The sequence below is a fragment of the Notothenia rossii genome, assembly GCF_949606895.1.
Source record: "Notothenia rossii genome assembly, chromosome: 9".
NCBI classification, from domain to species: domain Eukaryota; kingdom Metazoa; phylum Chordata; class Actinopteri; order Perciformes; family Nototheniidae; genus Notothenia; species Notothenia rossii.
The window spans coordinates 63,222,599-63,249,465 of NC_136907.1; the positions used below are offsets into that span (position 1 = coordinate 63,222,599).

The window sequence follows — 26,867 nt, forward strand, 5'->3', positions numbered from 1 at the left end:
TAATACGTACACAGCATTACACTTATGTTAACAATTGGAGTAAATACAAGGAGATAACATTATATTGTTATTGTATAAAACAACACAGTTACTTTTTTCCAAACAATCCTAAAACGTATTTCTTATTACACCGTGAACCCAGAAGTCTGATCTTTTGGGCGAGTCCTTGAACTCAGCATTTATTCCAGTGGGACGGGCTTCCGGAAGAAGGTCATCACAAAACATGGCGTGGAGAGGATGTGTATTAAAATGGGTAAAAACAGAGTTAATCAGATCCACCAACACAACTTTACGAAGCTCCAGGTGAGCAGTGCTATAACTCTACAGGGGCAGGGTTTGTAAAGAATAAAAATGGCGGGACTATTATGTGTGTTTGTGTCTCGAGCAGCTGATTACTTAACTGTCATTGTAAAGAGACCGAGGTGCAGAGAGCCGTGTGTTTCATTTGTTTACAGAGAAAGACCGACCGTCTGTGTCATTTGTTGCTGTCTGTCATATTTGGGGCTGATCAAGCAGCAAAATGCATACAACGCTTTTTCTACTAACTTATTGTTACCATTACATATATAAAGCCTACTAAATAAAGATCTATGGTTTTGACCAATAGGCATAGTCCATGGTAAGTCAGGTCATTAGGGCTATTTTCTAAGCCTGAGTGCTCAGTTATAATAGCTACAATTATAATTTTACAGGGCTATTGCTTTATTTAAATTATTAGAAGACATAACATTTTGTACAATTTACTAATATACTTTACCAATTGTTTTGCTAACCCTTCCTTCCTCACAAAAAGTCAAATATGCATTCATTACAGCTTCTCTGTTGCAGGGTTTGATTCTTTTTTGTCTTATTGATTGTTAAGGAAATACATTTTAGTTTCATTTATTAATTTCAGGGCTGTCAAATAATGTCCCCTAACGCAATACGTTTTTTTTGTCTTTCAATGTATGTATTTAAGCTATCTGTAAATACATTTTTAAAACTGTGTCAACACTTTCTTTGCAGAGAGATCCCACACTACCAACAGAGGTACGGTTTCCGTCAGGAAGCCAAACGGCCGGATACAAAGAAAGGAAATGTTGTCCAAAAAACTAAAGTTTCTCCCTCGGAGGCTGGCACTCAATCTCTCCCACCTCCTCCCAAAGTCCCCCGGCCGTCACTCTTTAAACCGCTGATGTTCACAGTAGGGGTAGGTCCTTCAAATATACTAGAATTAGAAAGGATCAGACAGTACTGGGGTTAGGGACGGTTTGAATGTGTTGGATGTTGTCTGACTCCGTGTCAGTTTACAGGCTGCTCATTTGGTGCTGCGGCTATCCTGCAATACGAGACCCTGAAGTCACGAGTCAGGACTGCAAAAGATGAAGAAAAGTCTGAAAAATTCTCACAGGTGAGGTTTTAATGATGCACACTGCTGGTATGTATATTACTTCCTAATAGGCTGCTCACAGCTACTGAGTTAACCTTTCTTATCTCATGAGGGGTCTCAGGATATGACGTACTGGCATGACTGGTGGAACAAGCTGTCAGGCTTCCAGCGGCAGCTCATCCTCCTCGTGTCCACGGTGGATGACTTCTGGAGCAGTCTCTCAGAGGGACAGAAGACTGTAACAGGTAACTCATGTTGCAGAGACAGATTCATTTAGACCCTGCGTTTATTCAGATGAAATGGCTAGCATCACTATCTTTACACGTGTTTCATAATCTTATATTTTAATAGTCAGGAGCTTTCCTTATTTATTTATTTTCTAGGCATCATTGCACTCAATGCTGTAGTCCTGTGTTGCTGGCGGATCCCTGTGATGCAAAGAAGTATGGTTAAGTACTTCACGTCCACTCCAGCCGCCAGTGAGTATGCATGTTATACCTGTACTGGTCAAATGTAGAATTGACTTGCGATATGACCGTAAAGGCAATGCTTTTCTTGCATGTGGAAGATGTGCAGCTTTATTCGCTGGCCATGACTAGGTTCTCTGTTTTTGTCTATTTTCTTTTTCCCACCAGAAACACGGTGCCTGCCTATGGTCCTGTCCACCTTCAGCCACTACTCCATTTTCCATATGGCGGCCAACATGTATGTCCTGTGGACATTCTCATCAGAAATCGTCTCCATCTTAGGAAGAGAGCAGTTTCTCGCATTCTATTTATCGGCTGGTGAGTCAAATAAAGATGGGATAAAACGGCATTGAATCTATCAAACCCAAATCCATTTTCATCCCTAGCCTAATCTAGTTAGGTTGACTTTCAATGTTTTTGTTCCTATATAACATCATAACACCACACTGTATCAGGATGTCCGCGGGGTCTTAAAAAGTATTACAAGTTAGCAAAAATGAAGGCTATTAAAAAGTATTAAACGGCATTTTCCAAGGTATTACATGTTGTAGCTTGTTTTCAATAAGTCTATAAATTGCCCAAAGAGGTTGTATTCTAAAGTCTGCCTGAATGTAATCATTGCGGAGGTGTGTAGTGTGATTCTGTGTAGTTTATTTATGGCATCCCGTTGGATTTGACCTCATCTGAACAGGACATCGCACGCTCACTGCTTGATAGCACGCGAAGCTCCGTTTACGCCGGTTGTTAAACATCGTTATGGGGAAATGCAAGTCTGCGTCCAAATGGTTGGAAGATAAGGAGGAAGGACAATCAATACTGTATATAGTCAATGTGAGGTAAAGTGTGTCGCCAATGTAACCGAAGTGGCGATGAGGTCTTAAAATGTATGGAAAGGGTCTTAAAAAAGGTCTTAAAAGGTATTACATTTGACTTCAGGATTCCTGCATATACCCTATGTATAGATATCACATTTACTTTTTAGCTAAATTACTAAATATTATTAGACTAGGTCTTATCAGGTTTTTGTATTGGAACCAGTTGGTATACGTTCAGTTTTAAAAAAAAAAAAAAAAAAAAAGGGAAATTAAAGTTGTAACGTTTTTTGGGGAAAAGTGACATCTCAAGTTGAATGTGTATTTTCAGGTGTGATTTCCAATATGGTCAGCTACACATGTAAAACTGCTACTAGAAGTCTGCATCCATCATTAGGAGCGGTAAGATATCTGTTAAAATCATCATACACCTCAACAAAAAAAGATGAACAATAAGCCTTATCTTATTTCTGTATGTTGTTGTCTCCATAGTCAGGTGCTGTGATGGCAGTACTGGCTGCAGTCTGCGCAAATGTGCCAGATGCCAAACTAGGAATAATCCTCCTCCCCATGTTGACTTTCACTGCAGGAAACGTAAGTCAAACATGTTCGTATGCACTGCATCGCGTGCTGTCTTTTATGTAGATACACACCTCTAAAGCTTAATCTGAATAAAAAATAGTTTGGTAATTCATGCATTTAATAGTTTGTTTGTCTTTCTGCTGTAGGAAAGAGAGTTAATCTGTGCATGAAAAAAAAAAACAGACAAAGTGCAGTGTGTGAGTTATCATGTCTGAATACATGGTTTACAGACAGTTGTTGAGTTTAGTCAGTCCCAGTGTGTAACTTTGGGTTCCTGTCATTGGTCTGCCTTTAGGCTCTGAAAGCGCTGATCGCCATGGATACAGCAGGGCTCGTCCTGGGATGGCGGATGTTTGACCACGCAGCTCACCTTGGTGGAGCCCTCTTTGGAGTGTGAGTGGAATCAGATTGAAAACTCCATAGATTATGTATAAATAATGTTTGGTAGTATCCTGTCCTGCAGTGAGTACATTTTAACTGTACCCCTATATCTTCTCCTGCAGATGGTATGTGGCATACGGTCACAAACTGATCTGGAGGAAGCGAGAGCCTCTAGTGAAGCTGTGGCATGAAGCACGTTCTCCAGGTGCCGGTGGATCCAGGTCAGGAGGAGGGCCTAGGGTCAGTGGTGGACCTGGACCAAAATGAGACTCTGCAAGATCTCTCAGTTCCCTTTTTAAAAAAAAAAAACTGGAGTCCACAGTTACCCAAGGATATGCAAAGACACTTTTATCAACAAGTGAGTCGGATGTTATTGTGTGTTATTGCACATAGATTTTATTCAAGGTTAGGAATGAGCATAAGGTTATTTAATGGTATTCAGAGATCTGGAATTTGAACATGTGACATTCCAGATGTTTACTGTGTGGACTGATAACATCTGCTGCCCTTCAAGTAACTCCTTGGAGCTACAAATGGAAAATATCATCCCTCTACCTCTTAATCTTCAGCCTTCAAGTCAGTTTTTTTTTTTTTTTTTACTGTCCCTATTATGAAAAGCAATTGTATAAAACTGGACAGAAACTGTGTGCGTGCGGAAGTCAGTGAATGAATCAATTGCTGAAATTATTGTAATATATGTAGAGTCCTGTGGGCTGGTCTTATGTCGCTATTAAAACAGGATGACAATCAAAGTTGAGAATGGATTTTTTTAATTAGAGAAGATTAGTCTGCATTGATAATTCCTGACAAGGGAACTCTTTCTACACTTTGGTGAAAAAGCCGTGAAGTAGCAATTTGTTTATTTCAGAAATGAGATGCTACTGTTCAGCCCGTTTCCAGAAAAGCTCTTTTCCTAAGAACTCTAAGTATCTCCTATTAACTTATTCATCTACAGCTTCTGTTTAGAGAAAAACAATTGGATTTATTGAACAGAGTCACATGATATGTGCACACATTGCTTTTTCAAAATTCATTGTACATAAAGATTAAGTTAGGACGTACGAAATACCTGCAGTTATTCTAGTTCATTCACAAATGCACACTATGGCTGGGACCATTTTTGCCAGGAAATTACAAAATAACGACATCTTCTTTAAATGGGAAGGGTGTGTACATACATAAGGTTTATACATTAAATAAACAACTATAAATGCAGTAAAACCAAAACATTGTAACTAGATGTCCTCAAAGCTGTAAATCATGGTTACAAACAAGGACATTTGTCTGCAGATGTAAGACTGACACCTGCTGGCTGTAAAATAACTGCACTACAATCCACTGAGAGGCGTTCATACTGAAGGAAAGGCAGCTTTGGTAACATTATATAGATTACCCTATCACAGAAGGACGTTTCATCAGACTGGGCCATGAGTAGAACATTCAGATTGTCCGAAATCCATGATTGTCCTGCAGATGCAAGGGAGAGACTAATCAGAAATGCAAACAAGCAAAATATTCTCATGAGGACCATTTTTTGCTGTATTTCAGCCTCTTCTGAATCACTAATGTTTATCCCACGATGTATTCAAATCAAAAATATTTTGTCACTTAAACTTGGATTAGAGCTTTCTAGATGTGCAGGAATCAGAAGAGTCAAACTTACCACTATTACTTGAGCTTAGCTTCTTTCAAACCAAAACAATCAGCAGTGACGCGGCTCCTCAACCTCTACTCTTGTGATTGGCATAGCTGGGAAATCCAAACTGGGAGACCATCAGGTTGGAGAAGCAGAGGGGCATGAAGCCATAGATCTGCGTCAGCCTGTTGAGACAGAAGGATCTCTGCAGAAGGTGTTCGGGGCGATGCCACATGCCCTGGTACCCGCTGTGGGCGTCCTTTTCCAGGTTCCGTAGGTCCACAGGTTTGACAAAGACCCCAGAGGGTTTGTTAACGCTACCTGTGGAGTGTTTCCTCAAATACAGCGCTACAGCAAAGTTCATGGCGATGTCGTCACAGTTCTGTGTTTCATCTACCAGCGCATGCACTGCTGGAGGCTGGTCCTGGAAGAGCTGCAGGTAGCGACGGTGGAAGAAGGCAGCACCAACTAAAACCATGGAGTATCTGCAGTGAGGGGATCAAGATAACCATATAAAAAAAGGGCCTTCCACATCATAGTAAGATTAACCAAACCAGCAGCTAATATTATGCATTTTGGGAAGCTTGAAAAACTATGATAAGTAGGAAAAAGCACAACTTACTTGTCACCTCCACCTGTTTCTGGGTCCTGCAGTTCAAAGCTGCCGTAGCTGTACACTCCTCCTGGTGTGGAGACATGTTTCCGTGGGACAAACCCAACAATCTGGTCTGGAAATTGCTGCAGATTAGAACCAAAGACAAAACCGTTAATGCTGTACCTGCTAATGCCACAACCATTGTGTAAGATGCAGTACCAGATAATGCCGATGCATTTTAATGTACATAATCAATTATCAAATGAACCCAAATGTAGAATTGATTACCTTCCAGACAGAAAAAGCAAAACTGATGTCAGGAACGCTGACCAGGGTGTCGTCATCCAGCATCAGAACAGCTAGGGATAACAGAAAAAAATCAATCAAACAACTCTGATTTTTTTTTTGAAAAAGGCACATAATTATAGTACAACTACCACTTAACATAAACAATATGCAAGCTAGAAAATATACTCACCATCAGTTTCAATCTCAGGGAATGGTTGTAGTCTGTTGCGCATTTGATTGATGGTCTGCTCCTTGAAGAGCACAGGGACCGGATGGGGCCCCAAAGAGTTCCATAGCTTTAGGGGTGTCTGCTCCCCAATGTTGTTCCAGACTATAATAATCTTCTGAAGATGAGGCACTGCCTGGTAATGGTTGAGGAGTTTGAGCAAAATGTCTGTGCGGTTGTAAGTTTGGATGATGATGGTGAACCTCTGCTCGTTCTCTGTGCTGTCGCCATGGCGGCCCTGTGCAGGATCCTCCTTTTGTGATGTTGCTCTGCGTAGCACTCCCAGGACGCCAACGCCTCTTTGGTCCTCCGCTGGCGGCAGCAGAGTGGTCAGGGAGGCACCAACCAGGAGAACCAGCAGGATGGGACAAACCAAGTAGGCTCGACGTAGCCCCATGCAGCATCTGAGGACCCTGCATCAGAAAGCAAGGGCATCCCATTCCAGTTATATCCAGGTTTTGTTCACACTGAGACAATGGGATCGGGCATTCATTTGTATACATGCATCACAATAAAAGGCAACAACAGAGAAAAGCAATGCCACATTTTGCATGCTCTATTACAAATTTAAATATTACAAGTCTCAAATATTAACACAACATTGAAAAAGGCTGGTCTCTGAATAAATAAATAAACCGTTCAATCTAATAAGTAGACAGATATTGTAAGTTTCTACTAAATGATACTAAAAATGCTGCTTCTGTTTAGGATGTCCAAGAACACTAGCATTTAAAATAGACTATGAGTAACACAAGAGACAGGGATGCTTGTATTTATCTCTAATGCAACTGCAACTTATTTTTGTGGAATCACTTTTTCACTGGGTTTATCAAATGGACTTCATGAGGCGTTCAGAAAACACTGGAACTTTCAGAAGTAACTAAATGTCCATAGCCTGGTAAACATTGTCGTCAGTAAAGTGAAAACGGTAGTAAGTGGGTTTATTTTCTTTTAGTGAGTCCCAGAATAGTTTGTCAAGAGCGCTCAAGAACCGCTGCACATAGGGAATTTGTTCTGTTAGCAAGATTGAAATGATTGTTTACCAAACAATGTATTGTTGCATGATGAAACCAGTTTCATGTTTCACATACAGTATGCCAGTATTATTTCTATGAGTTTAGTTTCCCGTACTACCACATGGAAGAGCTATTAAATGGCATCATATATAGTAAAAGTAATGTCATATGTATTCCCATAACTCAAACTCACCTCATTTTGTTGGCAAAACCCAGAGCGTTCGCTTTACATGGTCGCCATGTTGACTGACTCTGACCAAACAGCCTGAAAGAAGAGAGCTGTGTCATTAGTGCTACGGAGCGTGTGTGGGTATCACAGCTTTAAGGAAATGAACCGCTTTATTGTTAGAAACAAACGCCAACTTACTGAGCCCTTTAATTCAGTCTTTTTGTGTACACTCCATACGTTAATGACATGTTCATGAGTTTTCATTCACGTGGGCATATTTAGTATTTATTTTTAACTGACGCCATCTTTGTTCTGCTAAAAGGCATTACCCATAGGCGTGAATGTAATGTGATTGGATTTCCCGTTGGAGGAACATCTTCCCAGCTACAGAGATACTATCGCCATTGGTTTGAAATGTGTACTCTGATTTGGAAAGAACCGAAAACACTTTCGGTAAAACTTCACAAAACCAGAAACTTGCAAATTCCTACAGCTTCCGACAAAGACTGTTTTAAATATATGATAATAAGGCTTAGTATCGTATGTGTTACGTTGATGGAACGTTTGTAACGGGTTGGTTGTAAATGGATAGGCCTACACAGATTTTACCAGTGGAGCAAAGAACAACACTTCTTCTGTTATTCAGGTTGCTCAACACTGCCCAGAGGAACATGACTCTTGCAGCACACCTGAGGTTTCCTAAAGTCCCACTTTCCAACGGTCTGCAGATTCCAATACTTGGACTGGGTAAGTTGGACTTTAGTTAAGACTGACCTGTCACATTACTCTAATGCAAATACAAAACACTACAATACATGCTTTTATACTGCTAACCTTTTTTGCTTTATTATTATTATTATTATTATTATTATTAATGTGCCATTCTGGGGACTAACTAATGTTAAAAAAATGACAACCATTCCAACACACAGAGCAACTTTTGTCTTTATATGCTAGAAACGATACAAATTCTTTATTTATTTATTTTCTAAACAAATACATATTTAGTATACCTGCCATTACAATGTTCTGAATAAAGAGTTATTGTTCATATAGTGATTTGGCAATGTTTCTGTCTATACTCAGCCTTCCCAGCAAAGACAACAATTAAATGTTTTTTAAAAATCTATTTAAAACATTCAATTGAACTGAGCTGAAATGTTTTGGGGTATAGCTGCCTATATTTGGTATTTTTTCTCTGTTTTCACCAGGCACATCACATGATGGCGGTTTCTCTCATGATGCCATTGTGTATGCACTCACTGAGTGTGGCGTGCGCCATATTGATACAGCAAAACGCTACAGCTGCGAGGAGAAACTGGGTAAGACTATCATAGAAAGTGGAATACCACGAAGTGATCTGTGGGTCACCAATAAACTGTGGCCAGGGGACTACGGATACAAAGCTGCAAAGAAGGCCTGCCTTGACTCCTGCTCGCAGATGCAGTTGCATTATTTCGGTATGTTTGTGATTGATTAAGAGATTTTAATCAGAAAATAAAGTTTTCTATGTTATCATTGCAATACCACCCATGTTCTTGTATTAACCTGTTATGGGAGATGTACTTTTTCAAAGAATAATTGTTATTCTAGAGCCAAGAATTCAATAATTGTGAATTCTTTGCTCCATATTTTCATGGCATTTTTCATTCAACAACGTATGCAATCTGTTTTCTCTCTTCTCTAATGACCTGCCCCCTTTTTCAGATCTGTACCTGATGCACTGGCCAGAGTCATTGCAGTCAGGTAATTGCTCAAATAGGGAGATGAGAGCTGAGACTTGGAGAGCTCTGGAGGAACTTTATAAAGAAGGTACAGAGCATGGAAGATCATGTCTGAAAAAGTATATGTAATGAGTGACTTCAGCAAGCAGGATTGTTGTGAAGTATCCCTGTGTGTCACTATAGGGGTTTGCCGTGCTATTGGAGTGAGCAACTTTCAAGTCCACCACCTGGAAGAATTAAAGGAAGACTGTAGTGTTGTGCCACATGTTAACCAGGTAGACTTTTTTTCTCCTGGAAAACCTAAATAAGATTATGGAAAAAAGCCCATGGAGGCCTTCAGCTCAGGGGAGATCATTCCTCTTTCCCATATCAATAACTTTCAAATATTAATGTAAAGACGGTTTTAAAACAGTGAAAGTGATGTAGTTTCAAACGTAAACTTGCTTATGATTCATCCTTAAAATGGTATGACCCAACAGGTGGAGTATCATCCTTTCCAGCAGTCCAATCAGCTGATGGGTTACTGTCGTCGGGAGGGAATTGTATTTGAAGGCTACTCTCCTTTGGCTAAGGGACAAGTCCTCAGAAACCCAACTGTTCTCCAAATAGCAGAAAAATATGGACTCACCCCCGCTCAGATCTGCATCCGCTGGAGTATTCAGGTTGTCATGATGTTTAGATATCGCCTGCCTGGAGTTAAACTGGCCTAACACCTATGTCTCTAATTGTTTTATCTCCTTCATCTTTAGAATGGAGTTGTTACAATACCCAAATCCACCAAAAAGAAGAGAATTCGAGAAAACTGTCAAGTGAGTTGACAATGCTTTACTGTAGAACTTAAGATAATAAAGAAAACCTAAGAATTTAACAAAGGTTAAGGACGATTAATATATATTTTTGATGGACCGATCAAGCAGCCACAAACACATTTAAGAAAATTGCAAAAGTTTAACACACAAAATAAAGTAAAAAGTATGTGTTAGTAGTATTGTACTTTGTGCTGCTTTTTACAAAATATCCTCCGATGTCCAGATAACTAAAATATGCATCTGAAAAACTGCCATAACATGATATATTAACAAACATTTAAATCTACTATTCAACTTCAGGCCTGAGAACAACGATCAAATATGTATTCTGTTTCAGAATTGTACCCACTCCATGATTTTCTCTTGGAAAATGACGTGACATTAGAGAACATTAGTTAGAGTTGGTACTGCCCCACTGCCTGCTCTCCTGAGCAGCAGATGATCCTAATACATGTCAATAGGTTGATAAAACTATTATCGTGAAATGTACTGACAGTTACCGATTGTTGGTCTCCCTCAGGAGAGCGGGCAGTGGGGCAGTCCCAACTCTAACTAATGTTCACTAATTCCTGTTACCTCTTTCTCTTCTCGTCCTCTCCTCGCTCACACTCAGGTGTTCGGGTTCCAGCTGGAGGAGTCAGACATGGCTGCTTTGGGAAGCCTGCATGATGGAAGACATGTGACGTGGGATTCAACACACGTAGAGTAACAAACGTTAGAACATTTCAAAAGAAAAGTGAGGTTTTTTTTGCTGAAAGAAGGGAGTTCTTCTCCTGTGGCATACTAGCTTTGTAATTGTAAGATATTGAATGGGATGTGTGTGCAATTAACTAATATCTCTGGGATAACATATTGGCATATACTAATATTGTGAAGCTTTGTACATTCGTCATTTGCATATTTTACCATTTCTTAAAATGGCAAACTCTTCGACTTTTACTTCATATTTTTATTGTATTTTCTCTTATCTAAATGTATTCCTTTTCCATTTTAAGTATTTTTTTCTGCTGTTCTAGTTAGATTTCTTGATATTTGTAATCCTTGCTTTATTTTTATTTTACTGTTTTACACCCATTCACCTAAGCAAATTTATTGTATTTAAACAACTTAAAAAAAACGAATTGACAATAATATAGATTGAGAACAAAAAAAATCAAGAGTATAAAAGTAGTCCTTAGTTTTCTAGACTTTCAGTAATTTTTCAGACCACACTCAACTAATGGCTAGCAGTTTGTAAAAAGAAAACACAAATGTCAACATGATTGTAACATTCTGTTTATGCTTTTATGTTGAAAAAATGTGAAGACTGTAGTTTATGCAATAAAAATCAAATAACACCAAACCCAGGCAGTGTAAAGGAACAGCGTTTTTATTTAAGCTGCAAAACTAAAACATTTATTCTGTTGTCATGTAAGTTTAACGTTTATTTTGTAGAAAAAAATGAATTCTTAGAAAAAAGAATAGGGGCAAAAGTCTAAATTCTATTATTTTGCAATACTCTTATATTTTTGCCATACTCATCCAGACCTAGAAATGACTAAATAAAACCCACATTTTCATACTTTTCCATCAGTTTCACACTGCATAGAAACTGTCAGCTGGAGTTGCTCTTTGTTAAAAGCAAAAATAAAAACAATGACAAAAACATTCAGAGTTAGCAATATCATTTAATCTTTCCCCTCAGCTTAGAATCACTGTTGTACATAAGTTACACTTTGTTTTCTCAATTTCACAGGTTCATTTTTTCTCTCTTCAAACTTCCAGTTTGACCTCCCTCTCGTATCAAACGAAAAAAAAAGCAGATTGTATTATACAAAAATGCAAACCAATTTTCACACAGTGAATTCTCTTACAAAGTCATAAAATGGCGTAATAATGGCTACATCCACATTGGAGGAAGATAATTCTAGACATTCCTTAATGGAGTATAATATACATATAAAAACTTCTTTTTTCTTGCTGAAATCAAACCTGTACCTTAATTTAAGAGATATTTTACAAGGGAGTAATCATATAAAATAGCCATTTGCGAATTTCCCCAGAAAGTTAGGGAATAAAATGTGAGCCTCGAACAGCAGTAACAGAGTTCAGTGGTCAGGGTGGGAGTGGAGGGGTTAATTGGTTGTGTAAATGAGGGGTCGAGGCAGCAGTTCCACTCAGAAACAAAAACACACAGGAGACTGAAATGAACATCTTTGCTATTTTCTCTATAGTAAACCACCCCATGCGTCTTTGTATGGCAGTTCTGAAAAGCTAAAGGCGTTTTAGGCTCATTCAGACTGCAGGGAAAATCAGATCGAATCAGCATTGTGATCTTTTTGGTTGACTTGCACTCAGAGAAAGTGAGAAATGTCATTAAATGAACACCATGTGTTGCCAATTCATGATATTTTAACAGCACAATGAAGCTGGTGGGCCAATATATTGTAAATACTTGTCAAATAAGAACACTACTGTGTGAATGTCACTCTTAGCTGTTGACTACACATCAGGTCGATGATGCATCAAAGACTGTAAGACTTGCAGGTCAGTAAATTCACTCAACTATTGCAGAAACAAAAAAACAAGAGAAAGAGAAAATAACTACAAACCGAGCTAGGTCAACAACATTTCCTTAAAAAATAATAAAAAACACTTTCTTCAAATCTTTCGATTTGCATTATTTGCATGTTGCTGTTTTACAAGACATTTTCAGGAGGGAGGGAGGGGGGGGGGGGGGTCTAATAGAGTCCCTCTGTACGACTCTAAATCATGCCAATTTATTGTTAATCAGTATTTTTGCGATGACCTCTTGCTCCTAAAGCAGCTAAAGAGCATAGCAAGAGGATTTAAGGCCAACCTGTCATCAGGGATTCCTGAATATCCTCTTGGGGGCAGGGGTGGGAATAAAACCCCAACACTTTGCTAATACCTCAAAACTATCACCCAGTACAGCACACTTTGAGGGGAGAAAAAACTTAAGGGTACATTTTCTACAAGTCATTCTAGCACACACAAAACGTCTCATTTTCCAAAGTTACAGAATGTTGTCTTCTTCGGAAGCATAGTCTATAAAGAACATCTTTGTTTGAACACAAAAGATTAAGTGAACACACATCAATGCGCACAGAAGTCCTTCGTCTGGGAAAGGATAAAGTCTGTGTTGGCAACCAGTGGACAGAAAACAAATCAAACAACAAAAATAAACAACAACATTTTGCTGATTCTAAGTAGAGATCATTTAATATAAATGCTGAGCGAGTAAAATAAGAGGTGGCACATTAATAGTGCTTTAGTATATTAATGTATGTATACATACTCATATGTATAAGTGAGCTGTGTACCTAAACAATAAATGTAGCAAGGAGCAGCCAGAGGCTTGAAGTGTGGTAGGAAATTAAAAAAAGAAAAACCCAAACATCCATTATCGTGGCGCTGACAAATTGGAAGAGATGCCCATCAAACAGTTCAGATGAGACACAAAAAATGTGTCTTTATTGTTTTGACTCATCAGTTGTCAGGGGATTTGTCTAACCGTTGGTTACTTTGTACCCCTCGTCTGACCGAGACGAAGGCCCAACGTTAAACTTAAATGACTTGACCCAGAGCGTCTCCTCTATCCTTCAACCGTTCAAAGACAAGGACTCACTCGCTCTCAGCAGAGCTGTAAAACTGTAGCCAACCATGCTAATTGTTTACAAAAGGCAAAGAGCTCAATGTGGAGCATCAGCAGTAAACAGTTTACATGATGGAGGAAGAGCTAGAATCGTGGTAATGGTGGTGATGTTGACATTAGGAGGAAAGAGGACAATGTGGATTGACTCTTATAATACTCAGCAATAAAGGTGCTGGATTTATACTCAACGGGTTATAAATTAACATATTAAATCGACCAACTGCTAAATATTTGGAAATCTATCTTTGAAAGTTGGTTTTGTTTACCCCTTAGTAACCAACAGTCGTATTCTCAGCTGTTTACATGATTTTAAATGTACTGTTTGGCTCATAATGATACAGTTACAGGGTGCAAACCATAAAATCTGGGTTTCTACAACTTCATGACGACACGCGTTCAGCTAAGCTCTAAAAAGCCTTCACTAGGTAAGCCACACCCCAAATCGTAACAACGTAAAGCATGAAAAAAGAAAACAACATTTAACAAAAAACACAAGGGAAGGCAACTTCATAGAAGTTAGGAGAACAAATGACAAGATAATCCCAATGGGGAGGCCTTTTGTGTGGCCAGACAAGAAGCTCTGAGGAGGGAAGTCCTTATTTAGCCTGCGTTATAAAAGACCAACATTCACCTGATGCCTGAGGAAGACAGATGTACTCTCTCTCAGCTTGATCATGTGCATTCACCCAAAAAATACTACATTTTTGAGCATGCTGTGAAAAATCTCACGGCATAAATCAGCTGGGAGCTCAGGCATTGCAACCGAACCACATCAGGTCACACCACGACCAAGAGAAGCACATAATAGATTCCCTTATAGAAAACATGTGGAAAGCTCATTATCAAAAAGACTTGCTGCAATCCTTAAAACAGAATGCTTCAATTAAATATATTATATACTGCTCTCAAGTATGAAACAGACATGTGTTCATAAAATGCACTAATAAAATCATACTTCTTGTGGCAGGTGAGGGCGTGCATGTGAAGGTAGTTCCTGTCACACCTTGCTGAATACTGGTGGAACGTTATACTGTGTTTTCCTCCTCAGACCATCTACATCTGGACAACCACTTTTTTCTTTTTACGATTATGGGGTTGAGTACCAAGTGACACACTTCTGCCGTTTCCTACAATACCTTCATATATCGTCAGATTACAGAGAAGTTTCTCAGAGTGCTTGGTAATCTGCTCCTTGTTATCCAACCCTTCGTCTACATGTAAGCTAAACCAAAAATCTTATCTAGGGAGTATCCATCAAATACATGAATATGTTTTGTGTTTGTTAAGGATTGAATAGGCCTATCTTTTTAGAATAACAATACCTCTGTCAACATCACCACCATTTTCTCTTCCTGGTATATCTTTTGTGAGCCTTGTTAATCTATTATCCCAGTACAAACTAAAAAAAATTAACACACAAGAAATGTTATCATATGCTCTGGTTTCCAGGCAAGGAAAGTCATTAAAAAAAGCTCATTCACAGAACAAAAAGAAAGAAAATTCGTATATCACGGCAGATACTGCTCATCTTCTAAATAGAATGGGTGTATGTGTGCCTGTGCATGCTTTTCAATTGAGCATCTTGTGTGTGTGTGTGTGTGTGTGTGTGTGTGTGTGTGTGTGTGTGTGTGTGTGTGTGTGTGTGTGTGTGTGTGTGTGTGTGTGTGTGTGTGTGTGTGTGTGTGTGTGTGTGTGTGTGTGTGTGTGTGTGTGTGTGTGTGTGTGTGTGTGTGTGTGTGTGTGTGTGTGTGTGTGTGTGTGTGTGTGTGTGTGTGTGTGTACTGCCTAAGAGCAGGAATGGACGACGCCATTCTTCTGCATCTCTGAACCAGTGGCACCTGGATCAGAGCACAGGCTCATCGCAGACGTCTTATTGGTCAGTGACAGCATGGACCCGCCCACTGCACTGTCCTGCAGACTGCTAGAGCCGTTTGACACCTCGCTGAATTAAAGGAGGACAAAAGGAGGTCAGGTTAATGAAACCACAAATCAGGGAAGATACACAATGTTATGTTCAAGTACGTGTTTACTCACCCAAGAGCCATGGAGATTTCTTCCAGCTGAGTCTTGTGATCTTGTTGTCCATTCTCTGAGGGTTTCATCTTGTACTGCTGCACATCGTGGGCGACTTGGCTTTCCTGGTTTGGACATTGATCAAATATGCTTAGTTTCTGGTAAAAAAAAAAACCTGTTCTTTTCTTATTATTCTTCTGCAAGTGTTCCGTTTGTGACAAAATATTTGATCCAGCTGAACCCTATTTTGTCTCAATCCGTGGCCCATACCACAACAACTGAATGTGTCCTGGTGCCAATATGAGTTGTATATTGTAACAAAGATTCCTCATGGAGAAGCAGTTGGGATGCTTAAATAGTGGTTCATGTGTACTGTCCAGAGGCTGTGATATTAAGCATTGACTATCGATCCAGAGGGATACACTGAAATATCCCCCACCCCCCAAATTCTCTCTCCATAAATAGTCAAACTGTTTCAGCCCAATTCATGCCAACAGCCCCACCCCCCCCTTACCATTGCCATCTCACGGGTCCTCTTGCCGATCTCTCTCTCCACCTGGTGGAGCTCCATGCTCAGCTGTTCACTGGAGACAGATGTTGTGCTCGCGCCTCCTGCTGGCCACTTCTGCTGCTGAGCTGCGGCCTGGCCCGGCTGGCCTGCCTCCCTCTGCAGCAGCATGGAGTTACTGGCAGTCTGTAACAGTGAGACAGGAAGTTAAGAGGATGTGTGCACAATGTGTTATTTTTTGGCAATAGTCCAAAGTGCGACAATGTGTGTGAAATGGAAACTGGATATTACTGTGTTGACTATATTTTGATAGTGACTAGACAGAACGGCTTAGATTCATCACATCACTTGTCATTTTAAATGACATTAGGGACATAAATACACACATTTGTCATCTCGTCTGGAATTTAAACATATTTGTAGATTATTTTTTTGCTACTTTAAAAGGCCTTCCTGGGGGGTCTTATTAGTCAGAGAGCATACAGACCTCCATGCTGCGCATCTGGGTCTGTTGGTTGATCTGCTGGTTGACCTGCTGCAGCTCAATCTTCAACTGCTCTCTGTCTGTAGCTGCCATAGGTAGCCTGGCAGGGGGAAATACATCAAGAACTTGAAACAACTGCTTTATAATTATATGTATAAGCCACACATGTTAACCTTTCTACATGCAGTTCTGATATTTTCCTTGAAATGTTATTCGTCTCAGTATATGAATATTACAAAAGATAAACAGATGCAGGCCTCACCGCTCACTGAAGTGTCCCTGAGAGGAGGAGGCTGTCTGGTGGGAGGGGTATGAAGCTCCACCCCATCCTCCATGGCTTCCATATGGGTATTCTGCTGTGGGAGAGGAGGTCAAACGGTTATCAGACATGTTTAATAATGCCAAACTTCAGTGAACAAACACCAAAACTATGAGAAATGTTGCAAAAATTCTACTTGAAAAGGTGATCAGTGTGAACATTAATAGGGAAAATGTGTACTAAGTATACAAAAATAACATGGTACATACTTGATATAAATGGGTCTATCATTAATGTTGTTTTGTACACAGTTGTTTACCTGGCATGGCCATGTGTTTAGAGCTTGGGTTCTGGGGGGTGGAGGCCATAGCCTGCACAGGGCCTGCGGTCTGATAGCCCGTCTTTGAGGTGCGGGAGATGGCTCCGAAGCGGGAAACAGTGGGCTGGGGGCCAAATGGAATAATAGGGTCATCGTCTTTGACTTCTGCACCCCTACGAGGGGCTTCCAGGGATTGTTCCCTCAGACTCTTAGCCTCCGCATTCTGTTAGACACAAAGGTATGGAGAGGTTAAGAATATGTAGACATTTGAGTGAATTTCAAACCTGTCAGTATTGTATTTTGTTCAGGTTATTTGCCCTTTATAGCTTCTTGCAATCTTGTAACATTGTTAAACTGCCCTTTAAGTTCTTTAATTTGTCATCCTGATATAGTTACTGAGTTATTCATTTGAACTCACCATCATGTCCATGGAACCAGGAACCATTACATCTTTGGGTTTGGGTTCCTTTGTTCCAATATAGGAGCCAATGGTTTCACAGGACCAGGGAGAGTACTGCCCTGCGTAGTCAGGTTCTCTGCACTTCACCATGTTTTTGGATTCCTCGCCGTACTGCAAACACAGAACATACAGAAAAAGTGCCGTCATCCTTACATGTACTACACGTTACGTCATCTTTAAATATATCAAATTGTGGTTTATAATTTGGTACAGTTGTGGAGTACATGAAAGTTATTAATTTTTTTGATTAACATACAGTGAAAATGTATGAGAGGAGAGACGATCGAGCCAACAGGTGAGTTTAAAAAAAAAAATGAGTGCATCTCTAGTATGAAATTCACTTAGTGCTTACCTCTGAAGGATAATCACCGGGGTAGGAATGAGGAAGAGTGGGGGAGGCAGCGAAGGGTGGAGGGGAGATGACCTTCCTTTCCTCCAGCTGGGATAACAGCTCCTGCCGGCGTCGGTGCAGGTAGTCCAGGCTGGGCTGAGAACCGCTGTACGATGGCCCCTGACACACACACACACACACACACACACACACACACACACACACACACACACACACACACACACACACACACACACACACACACACACACACACACACACACACACACACACACACACACACACACACACACACACACACACACACACACACACACACACACACACACACACACACACACACACACACACACACACACACACACACACACACACACACACACACACACACACACACACACACACACACACACACACAGATATATTACTGTGAACTCCAGGCAATTACTTTAGTGTTTTGAAACTAGGTTATTATCAAACGGCTAAAATGAAGAATCATTTGAACCAACTCACCCTGACATAAGTCCTCATGGGTGGAGGCTGGGCACCTGCTGTGTAGTAGCCATCTGAAGGGTATCTATCGCGGCTACTGGGCTCCTGGTGGTACAGGGAGTTGCCCTGTCCTGTTGATGGAGGGGGCATATCCAGAGGGGCGGGACTCATTCTAACCATGCCATCCCTCTGAGATGGGTAAGGCTGCGGGGGAGGTGGGGGGCCAGAGTAGGTCCCGTGACGACCTCGGTCATGGTGTGGAGGGTGTGGATAAGAGAAAGGTGGACCGGAGTGAGGGGCCTGGTAGGGGCGCTCTGGAGGGCCGTAGCCAGGGTAGGGGTCCTGGTAAGGAGGTCCTGACTCACTAGGGGGAGGAGGGTTACGCATGTAATCCCGAGGGACATACTGTGGTGGCTGTTGGTAGGGGTACCCTGAGAAATAAAAAGCAAAACAACCATAAACATCACTTTCTTTACACAGACATAGGATCCTGTTGTGCATTCTGATTATTTTACACCTACCTGAGGGGTATTGTGGGGGGTCATACTGAGAAGCAGAAGGTGGCGGGCGAGCGTCGTAGCACATATCAGGATGCGGTGCCTGGGGGTACACTGGCGAGCCTCTGGCTACCACGGGCATGTGCTTCCCAGAGAGGTGGTCTACTGGCATCCTGGGGTGGGCCATGCCATGTGGTGGCATACCAGGTTTGGGCATCATTGCATCCATGCTACGGGAACAAATATCAGGTTGAATAAAAGTTGTAAATGATCAACCACTGTGTGCCATACAGTGCCAGCAACTGTATTTACAGACTTATGATCAACTAATACTTTTACCAATGAATTATCAGTTGATAAATTATGTCAAAAAGTGTGAATATAAATGTTTACGGTTTTATTTTTGCATTGCCTATATTTAACAGGCAACGCTATGCTGACACAAAGTTCTTCTATTCAATCAATATGGCAAATTTAATTTCCTGTATTTATGGAAATGCAACATTTCTATATCTGCAGTCATGGCACGCGGCTGCCTGATCTTTTACTGAGAAATAATTAAATGTACAGAAAATGCTTCACTCACCCATCTGGTGGTGATCCTGGGGCATTGGGACTCCCTCCATCCCTCTTCATGGGTTTACGCAACAGTTCATACGGGACTGATTCTGTGCCGCGGGCAATAAGCTGAGGCAAAGAGGGTCCACCGCTACCATTGGTGAGTGGGGAGGGCTTCCTAGTCACTGCTACATCAAGAGGAAGGCCATCATCTGTCATGAGCCCACCTGAGCCAGGAAGGCGAGCTGCCAGACGCTTATTCATCTTACGATACCTGACAAAACATAAGAAATAGTTCAGACGTATGAGGGAAACTGGGTGTTGATAGAATTTGTCATTCTGACTGCTCAGTCTTATGTAAATCCTATATGTTAATATGTGTCAGACTCACTTCTCCAGTTCTTCCTGAGAATGAGCGAAGGTGCAGCTGGCTCCGCGAGGACAGCCTCCTTTCTGCTTCATGTCACGGCACATGTATGTCTTGTACTTGCTGTGCTGGGGCGGCTAAAGAGAAACATCAAGTATTGTTAAAATATAGAACACGTGACTTTTTGTGACATTATGTTGAAACCCTTTTAAGATGTTGTCTAGCACAACAACCAACAGAGACGAACAATGAAAAAGCAGAGATATTTGACATTACAGTTAGGGCTGGGTGATACTTATAAGCTCTTAGTAAGGTGTGAGCCACCACAAGCAAACATTGGATGTTCTTATGATGGTGATGATGGTTGGATTAAATTAAGCCACAGTCCTTTTTGTGGTCTAAAGCAGGCATCCTCAAAGTCCGGACTCCGGTCCGGATCCGGACCGAACGACAACTGTCTCTGGACTCTGAGCGAAATTATACTTTTCATATGTATTATCTGTATTATCTGTGTTATTTTTGAGACAACGCAACGAGTCAAAATTCTCCGTTGTGTACAAACAGCGCTCTATCTGTCTGTCTGTCTGTCTGTCTGTGTGTGTCTGTGTGTGTCTGTCAACGCATTGGTCCAATCACATTCAGCATCCCATCAGCGTTTTTTCCCCCCCACCAACAGTCTGCGAATCAGAGGCACAGTAGGGCGGGTCTTCACAGAATGCGGGTGGGAAAAATGTGTGTTTAAAAAAAAAGAAGTCAGAGCGAGAGTTAACAGCTCATCTAGTTGCATCTGTACTGTAGCTAGCAGCCTAGTTTCACCTACCTGGGACCCCGGGGCGGCATGGCGTGGCAACTGCCACCCTAAAAATAGGCCTTGCCACCCCAGCTGCCACCCCAGTTGGCAGCTTTGTTTTGAAAGAAAAGTTGTGGCTCATCAGACATTTATGAGAGAACGTCTCTAATGTCCGAGTGCAAGTGAATGCAGCACAAGACACACGTCTTGTAACGCACGTCAACCCATGGCGCGAGCGTTGAAATATGATTGGCGGCGATTTCGATTTGAACGGTACGGCGCAAAACGAGAAGCATTCGGACCATAGACTGATTCGGACCCAAGTACTGAAGGAATGAGTTATTTGCGGTCTACAATGACAGAGAAGAGACTGTCAAGTTTGGCTGTACTCAGCATTGAATCAAAACGCACTAAAGCTTTGGATCTTACTAATTTTGTGAGGCGTTTTGCTGAACAAAATGGTAATCGCCGCATTCAGCTGTAATAGACATGATGCTCTGTTCACGGGATGAGCATACAAAACTGTTAAGATGATGACCTTACGTGTTTTTTCTTTGTGGGGGTCTTTCCCCAAAAAACTGTTCTAAGTCCTGAGAAAGTCAAATAAGACGGTGTGTAAAACTACACTGCCCAGTCAAAAAAAAGTGACCACTAGGCCAGTAGGTAAGGACTTTCCACTCGATAATAACTGAAGTATAAAATAATGCATGACTGAAGTGATGGAGACCATGTTTGAAGGCAAACAAAAAGAGGAAATAACAGGTCAAATAAAGCAAATCCCCCTCTCAGATTCCACAGCAACCAGAAGAACATACATACTGGCTGGTGATTTGATTAATCAGCTTTGTGATGGAATACAAAATGCACAGTGCATTTCCTTAGCTGTGGATGAGTCCACTGGCACCACTGACAATGCTCAGTTGCTGGTGTTTGTGAGTTTTTATGATGAGGCAAAGGGGGAGTTTGTTGAAGATGTGTTGGGCCTGACGAACCTCAGTGGACACACAAGGGGGCAAGACACTTATAAAGCAATGATGGGAATGCTGAATGAAAGAGGGTGCGGCTGCCTTTATTCATAACTGTGCAGCTCTGCGACTCTGAGGGATCAAGCACAGACGCAATAACAATGAAAACTGCTGCACACAGATTATTTTTGTTTTTGCAACCTCGTGTTAAGAATCTTGTTGCAATTGTTTAAAATGTTGAATGACCGTAATCATCGGACCTTTGTCTTATTAAAAACATTTTTTTGGACCTTTAACATTTGTATTTGAGTACCCCTGGTCTAAAGCATAAACTGACCTGTTGAGGGTCAGCTCCTTTCTTGCTGTGGTTCTGGATGAAGTCCACCAGGCCATGCACCACGGTTTTCACCGCTACCAAGCCTTTCTCAAGCTGCTCCCAAGTGGGAGGGGGAGCATCTGGGGAAACAAAAGATGAGGGGAAAAAAAGACTTTAATCTAAATACTTCAATTGGTAGTGATTTTGCATATCCCAAAAATATTTTGGCATCCAAGCGTAAACACATTTACCGTAATTTTCGGACTATAAGCCGCGCCTTTTTTCCCATTTTTCGACGCTGCGGCTTATATAACGGTGCGGCTAATCTATGGATTTTTACAGCTAACGGCCACTAGGCCGCCTCCTAAATCTATGGATTTTACAGGTTACAGTCCACCACCTTTAACTCTATGGGCTCTATGGCCCGTCCGCGCCCCCCACCATTAAGCGGCGGGTTCCAGCAGGAAAAGCTGGAGGCCGGAAAAGAGTGAGACAGGTAGCGCGCAAAAGTAAAAGTGGAACCGAGAGTGGTACGAGAGACAGAACGAGAGCAAGACAGACAGACATTACGAGAGCGAGACAGTTTGTCCCCGTACCACTGGTTGAAAACCGCTGCTGTAGATCACTGCCGGTACGTGCGCTGGGAGCGCACCATTTAAGTTTGAAAGTTGAAAAGTTTGTGTGTCTGAAACGCTATGTGATACAGTACAGTTTACACAGCACAGTACATGTTCTGTAGCTACTATTGCACTAAATGGTAACACTTGAATACGTTATGCAAATATGCAACTGGTTTGTTGAAATGTTAATAAATGGGAGCTTCCTCAAACAGCCATCTCTTTCCCGACAATCCCCTCTGTGCACGAACCCTTACATATGGTAATTAAACATTAAAAACCCTGCGGCTTATAGGCCAGTGCGGCTTATATATGTACACATCATTCAATTTAGCTGCTGCGGCTTATATTCAGGTGCGCCTTATAGTCCGAAAATTACGGTATATACAGGGATATGACTGAAGGTGTGAGAGAGATGTGTTGTGAAGATTCAGAGGTCACGGTTTGGATTCCAACATGTGAAACTTTATAGAATGAATGAATAACTTCTCCCTTTACTACAACAACAAGATTGTTAAAGTGTGTTTGTTTCTTACCAGGACTTGGATCAATGTTGGCCAGCAGTTCAAGGTGGGGACGCAACCTGTTGAGGTTGGCGGGGTCTCCGGTCCTTTGCAGCGCAATCGTCAGCTCCTGGACGCTCTGAGCAAAAGACGCCGGGGTCTGCAGCTGTAAAAAAAAAAAAAACAGAGAGTTAGTGCTGTGAGAGGTTTAGGGACAGAACAGATCTCTTTTGTAGGAGTGAAAGACTGCAGCGTGTAGCATACCACATGCATAATCTATTAAATGTGCCTTTAAGTGGGAAAAACATGACATACAAACAAAAACATATCTTATCTTACACACCTTATCTATGATAGACTGCATGTGGGACTTGTGAGATTGATCTCCATATAACAGAGAAGACCACTGGTCAGGTGCGATGCGCAGTCCACCCTCCATGGCGATCTGAACTATCTGAGAGTCGTGCTCGCGCCGCAGAGCCTCGTAAGTACGGAACTCCTCTTTCAGCTGCATTAGGGATGAGTCCTCGTCACGTTTGGTCACCTAGGTAGCAACCGAGAACGAAAGAAAGCATAAGGCGACTTTTTTCCCCACTCTGTTTCCTCTTCCTTTACAGGGATCTCTTTAATTGTGTCTTTCACAACATTTTCATGACTGAAAAGCAAAACCGGGCCCTATTGTGGAGCAGTACAACATGACATAAACTATTTGACACAAAAGTTCTTCTGGGTCTCAGTCAGGGGCATACCTTGAAGCAGGAGGCCCTGTAAAGGAGCTGCACCACGTGGCCAATGCTGGTCTTAGAGGCCTGCGGGAAGCGTGGCTCGAGCCTTTGGACTACAAAGAGAACCAACACCTTCCTGGACAAAGCAGAGCCATCCTCCAGAGCAAGGAGGACCAACTTTAGAGCTTCCTCCTGCATGGCTAGGGGAGAAAATAACATAAAAACCATGAGTAACAGTTGAATGCCTAAGCGAGTTTTTACAGAGAATGTACGTACTTTTTCCTCTAAAAATGTTAATTGTGCTTTTCCTATTTGCAGGTGATGGAAAACCTACCTGGCCCTAGAAACTGACATCCTCTTGCACGCACAGCAGCCCACAGATTGGAAGAGAGCTGCTGTGGATTTTGGTGCTGCAAGATGAGTTCGGTGACGGTTCTCTCCCCCAGAGAGCGGGCTGCCCTCATGGCTCTAACGCGGCCCTCCTCCTCCACCAGCTGGCAGTGGACCAGAGTTACCAGTTTCCTCTGCATGGGTCGGCTCAGCATGCTCTGGGCTGTGCTGCTCAGGCCCACACCTGGTGAGAGATTAGACAACTGGTAAACTGAGGGGAACACACGCTTAATTATATTCCTCTTTTATAATTCATCCTTTGCAAGCAATGTTATAGGCATGTTTTTAAGCAACAGAATCAGGTTGTGTTGTGTATGTGTACCTCTGGTGTTGCTGAGGGGCTTGAGGTAGAGGGCCAGCTCCTCCACACACTGCCGGGCCTCCTCATAATGCTGCGAGTCCTCTGGACTGGTAATCAAGGCGACTGGCTGAACCTTAGGAACCTGAAGCAAGACACACAGAGGGGGAGAAATTAGCCAAAAGCCACCATGATAGGTGATGTCTTTTAGTACAATTTTAAATAATGATCCAATTATTTTTTAAATACCAATGCGTGTACATGCAGGTAGATTTTGGCAGAAAAAGGGCCATAAGGAAATGTTATGGTAAAATATTTTAAACTTGCACAGGCATTTTGTTTTATCGACCAACTCGGAGCAGCACACTCTACCTATTGAAACATAAATAAATAATAAAACTTAATGTGTACTGATTCTTCAAATACATTGGTAACCATACTGACATTATGGTCAAAACAAGGAAATAACTGACCACATGAATAATATTTAACATTTTAAGAATCACTGTATTGTCCTGCTCTATTCTCTCTACGCTGTGGCTTGTTGAACTGCTTGTTTCTAACAAACATAATTTTTAAAAGAGCAATGATACCGGAGGGAGAGCATTTCTCATCATGTTTGTATTTTCCTGCTCAGGCTGCTATACGGTATCACACTTTGTCGCAAGGCAAGCACAATTTATCAGATTTGCAATGCATGTGCATTTTTTAGGAAACCAATGACAACATTTTAAAAACTTAACTAACAATCTTTACATTTGACCTTTTGTTTTTTTACTGACCAAACCAACCTGAAGCTCTCAGGAATTGTATTTGATAAATGAGGTTATTGACATGAACAACAAAACGTAAATAACTATTATAAAAAATTTTTTATTTTTAAGTTATATTTTTTGATTGGGTACTATAATGTAGGACCACATAGATGCAAGGCACTAAGCTAAGAGACAAGACACCTCCAGCAGCTATATCAGACACATAACCGGCTCATGGTTGACGCACTGACATTATCCATTATTAAACAGTGTATACCAGGTAACTTTGCCAACAAAAGCCAAACACCATTAAATGTTTCTCACCCCGTTGGTTAAAAAACCACCACAGAAAAATAAAGCTTCAACTATTGTGCCAGCACTCAGTAAACCGACATAATTAAAGCAATTGCTCAATGGCTGGTGTATGAGTCATAAAGGAATCTCCAAGCTATGAGCATCATGTAATAGCCTGTGTGTAGCACTCTAATGCAATCCATACGCAAATATTGCAAAAACATAATATATTCAGGATGGATTTGGTATCTTAAACTGTTAAAACATCACTGCTGTTATTTTTATCAAAAGCTAGCTGCAACAATGTCCCGGAAGACTGTTTAAATATCAACACAACACAACATCTTTGTCCCAAATTGCCAAACAAGTGTGGAAATATAAAAACTCTTACCTGGCCTCCCACCAGCTGCAGCAGGGCTGTGTTGACAGGTAGCTGCTCGATGTCTGTGCTGATGGCCGTCTGGTCAAAGGGACAGGCCTTACGGTGCAACTTGTTCAGGCACATCTTGCAGACAGTATGTCCACAGCCCAAGCTGATGGGCCGACGAACAGTCTCCTCAAATGTCTGTGTGCAGATTGGGCACAGCAGGAACTCCGTCCATTGTGGTGCTTGCACTGGCATGGTTATATGTTGATGGGACGAGTGTGTAAATGTGTGTAAGCTTTAACACAGAGAAAAACAATCTAATAATAATATATATATGGAAGATTCCACTGGAATCAAGATTTTTCTTTCGAACTCAATTATTCTTAAATGTCCTCACACATTGTGGATTTTAGATCACATCGCACGATGAATACTGTAAAAGAGAGAGAGAAAGATAATTAGAAGTGTGAAAACATCCCCTGATTTTGACAAATGTGCATACAATTCAAAATCACGTCGATTACTCTTTTTTAATTTGTAATTATCCAACAGTGCAATAACAAAGCATGGTTGTATTTTGTACGAGTGCACATGTAGTTAAGAAATGCATTAAACAGGCAGTGAAAATGGTACTATACTATATTAAACAAAGGAAAATATATCATCAAAACAATATTTGCCTTAGATAATTGTTACTGCCGGTATGTGGTGTTCAGTCGTAACACAAAACAAACAAAAAATAGGAGGGGCAGCACATATTTGTAAGATACAGAGTAAACTACCGGCGGAGAAGGATCAAAACAACTGCTG

General features: G+C 41.2%; 4 protein-coding genes across 11 annotated transcripts; 2 read left to right on the forward strand and 2 right to left on the reverse strand.

Annotated features, from left to right (window-relative positions):
- Positions 1–145: 145 nt before the first annotated feature.
- On the forward strand, positions 146–4,363 carry parla (presenilin associated, rhomboid-like a). 2 transcript variants are annotated; one of them, XM_079652117.1, is made up of 10 exons: positions 146–303; positions 1,006–1,189; positions 1,286–1,390; positions 1,482–1,614; positions 1,753–1,848; positions 2,005–2,154; positions 2,980–3,050; positions 3,141–3,242; positions 3,526–3,623; positions 3,734–4,363. In XM_079652117.1, exons 1-10 carry the CDS (start codon positions 224–226, stop codon positions 3,876–3,878), a joined length of 1,164 nt encoding a protein of 387 aa, XP_079508243.1. In that variant the 5' UTR covers positions 146–223; the 3' UTR covers positions 3,879–4,363. The 2 variants fall into 2 exon arrangements, with proteins under 2 accessions (XP_079508243.1, XP_079508244.1); XM_079652118.1 differs by having other exon boundaries at positions 1,491–1,614.
- extl2 (exostosin-like glycosyltransferase 2) lies at positions 3,912–7,875 on the reverse strand. Of its 2 annotated transcripts, XM_079652120.1 has the most exons (7): positions 7,740–7,875; positions 7,566–7,637; positions 6,321–6,769; positions 6,131–6,201; positions 5,870–5,985; positions 5,275–5,732; positions 3,912–5,078 (listed from the first exon to the last, which is right to left on the reverse strand). In XM_079652120.1, exons 2-6 carry the CDS (start codon positions 7,568–7,570, stop codon positions 5,333–5,335), a joined length of 1,041 nt encoding a protein of 346 aa, XP_079508246.1. In that variant the 5' UTR covers positions 7,571–7,637; positions 7,740–7,875; the 3' UTR covers positions 3,912–5,078; positions 5,275–5,332. The 2 variants fall into 2 exon arrangements, with proteins under 2 accessions (XP_079508246.1, XP_079508245.1); XM_079652119.1 differs by lacking the exon at positions 7,740–7,875 and having other exon boundaries at positions 7,566–7,702.
- On the forward strand, positions 6,688–11,966 carry LOC307020625 (glyoxal reductase). Of its 5 annotated transcripts, none has more exons than XM_079652124.1 (8): positions 6,688–6,811; positions 8,188–8,288; positions 8,753–9,001; positions 9,249–9,353; positions 9,449–9,540; positions 9,745–9,927; positions 10,015–10,074; positions 10,688–11,966. In XM_079652124.1, exons 2-8 carry the CDS (start codon positions 8,213–8,215, stop codon positions 10,781–10,783), a joined length of 861 nt encoding a protein of 286 aa, XP_079508250.1. In that variant the 5' UTR covers positions 6,688–6,811; positions 8,188–8,212; the 3' UTR covers positions 10,784–11,966. The 5 variants fall into 5 exon arrangements, with proteins under 5 accessions (XP_079508250.1, XP_079508249.1, XP_079508251.1 ...); XM_079652123.1 differs by lacking the exon at positions 6,688–6,811 and adding an exon at positions 6,938–7,287; XM_079652125.1 differs by lacking the exon at positions 6,688–6,811 and adding an exon at positions 7,262–7,284.
- On the reverse strand, positions 11,722–26,484 carry rc3h1b (ring finger and CCCH-type domains 1b). 2 transcript variants are annotated; one of them, XM_079652116.1, is made up of 19 exons: positions 26,082–26,484; positions 24,666–24,786; positions 24,288–24,527; positions 23,978–24,153; positions 23,572–23,772; positions 23,262–23,394; positions 22,130–22,248; positions 20,062–20,174; positions 19,699–19,944; positions 19,137–19,342; positions 18,637–19,046; positions 18,125–18,283; positions 17,731–17,883; positions 17,313–17,535; positions 16,997–17,087; positions 16,738–16,834; positions 16,257–16,436; positions 15,764–15,867; positions 11,722–15,671 (listed from the first exon to the last, which is right to left on the reverse strand). In XM_079652116.1, the coding sequence occupies exons 1-19, from the start codon at positions 26,310–26,312 to the stop codon at positions 15,515–15,517; spliced, it is 3,360 nt and encodes a 1,119-aa protein (XP_079508242.1). In that variant the 5' UTR covers positions 26,313–26,484; the 3' UTR covers positions 11,722–15,514. The 2 variants fall into 2 exon arrangements, with proteins under 2 accessions (XP_079508242.1, XP_079508241.1); XM_079652115.1 differs by having other exon boundaries at positions 16,997–17,090.
- Between the last annotated feature and the right edge of the window lie 383 nt (positions 26,485–26,867).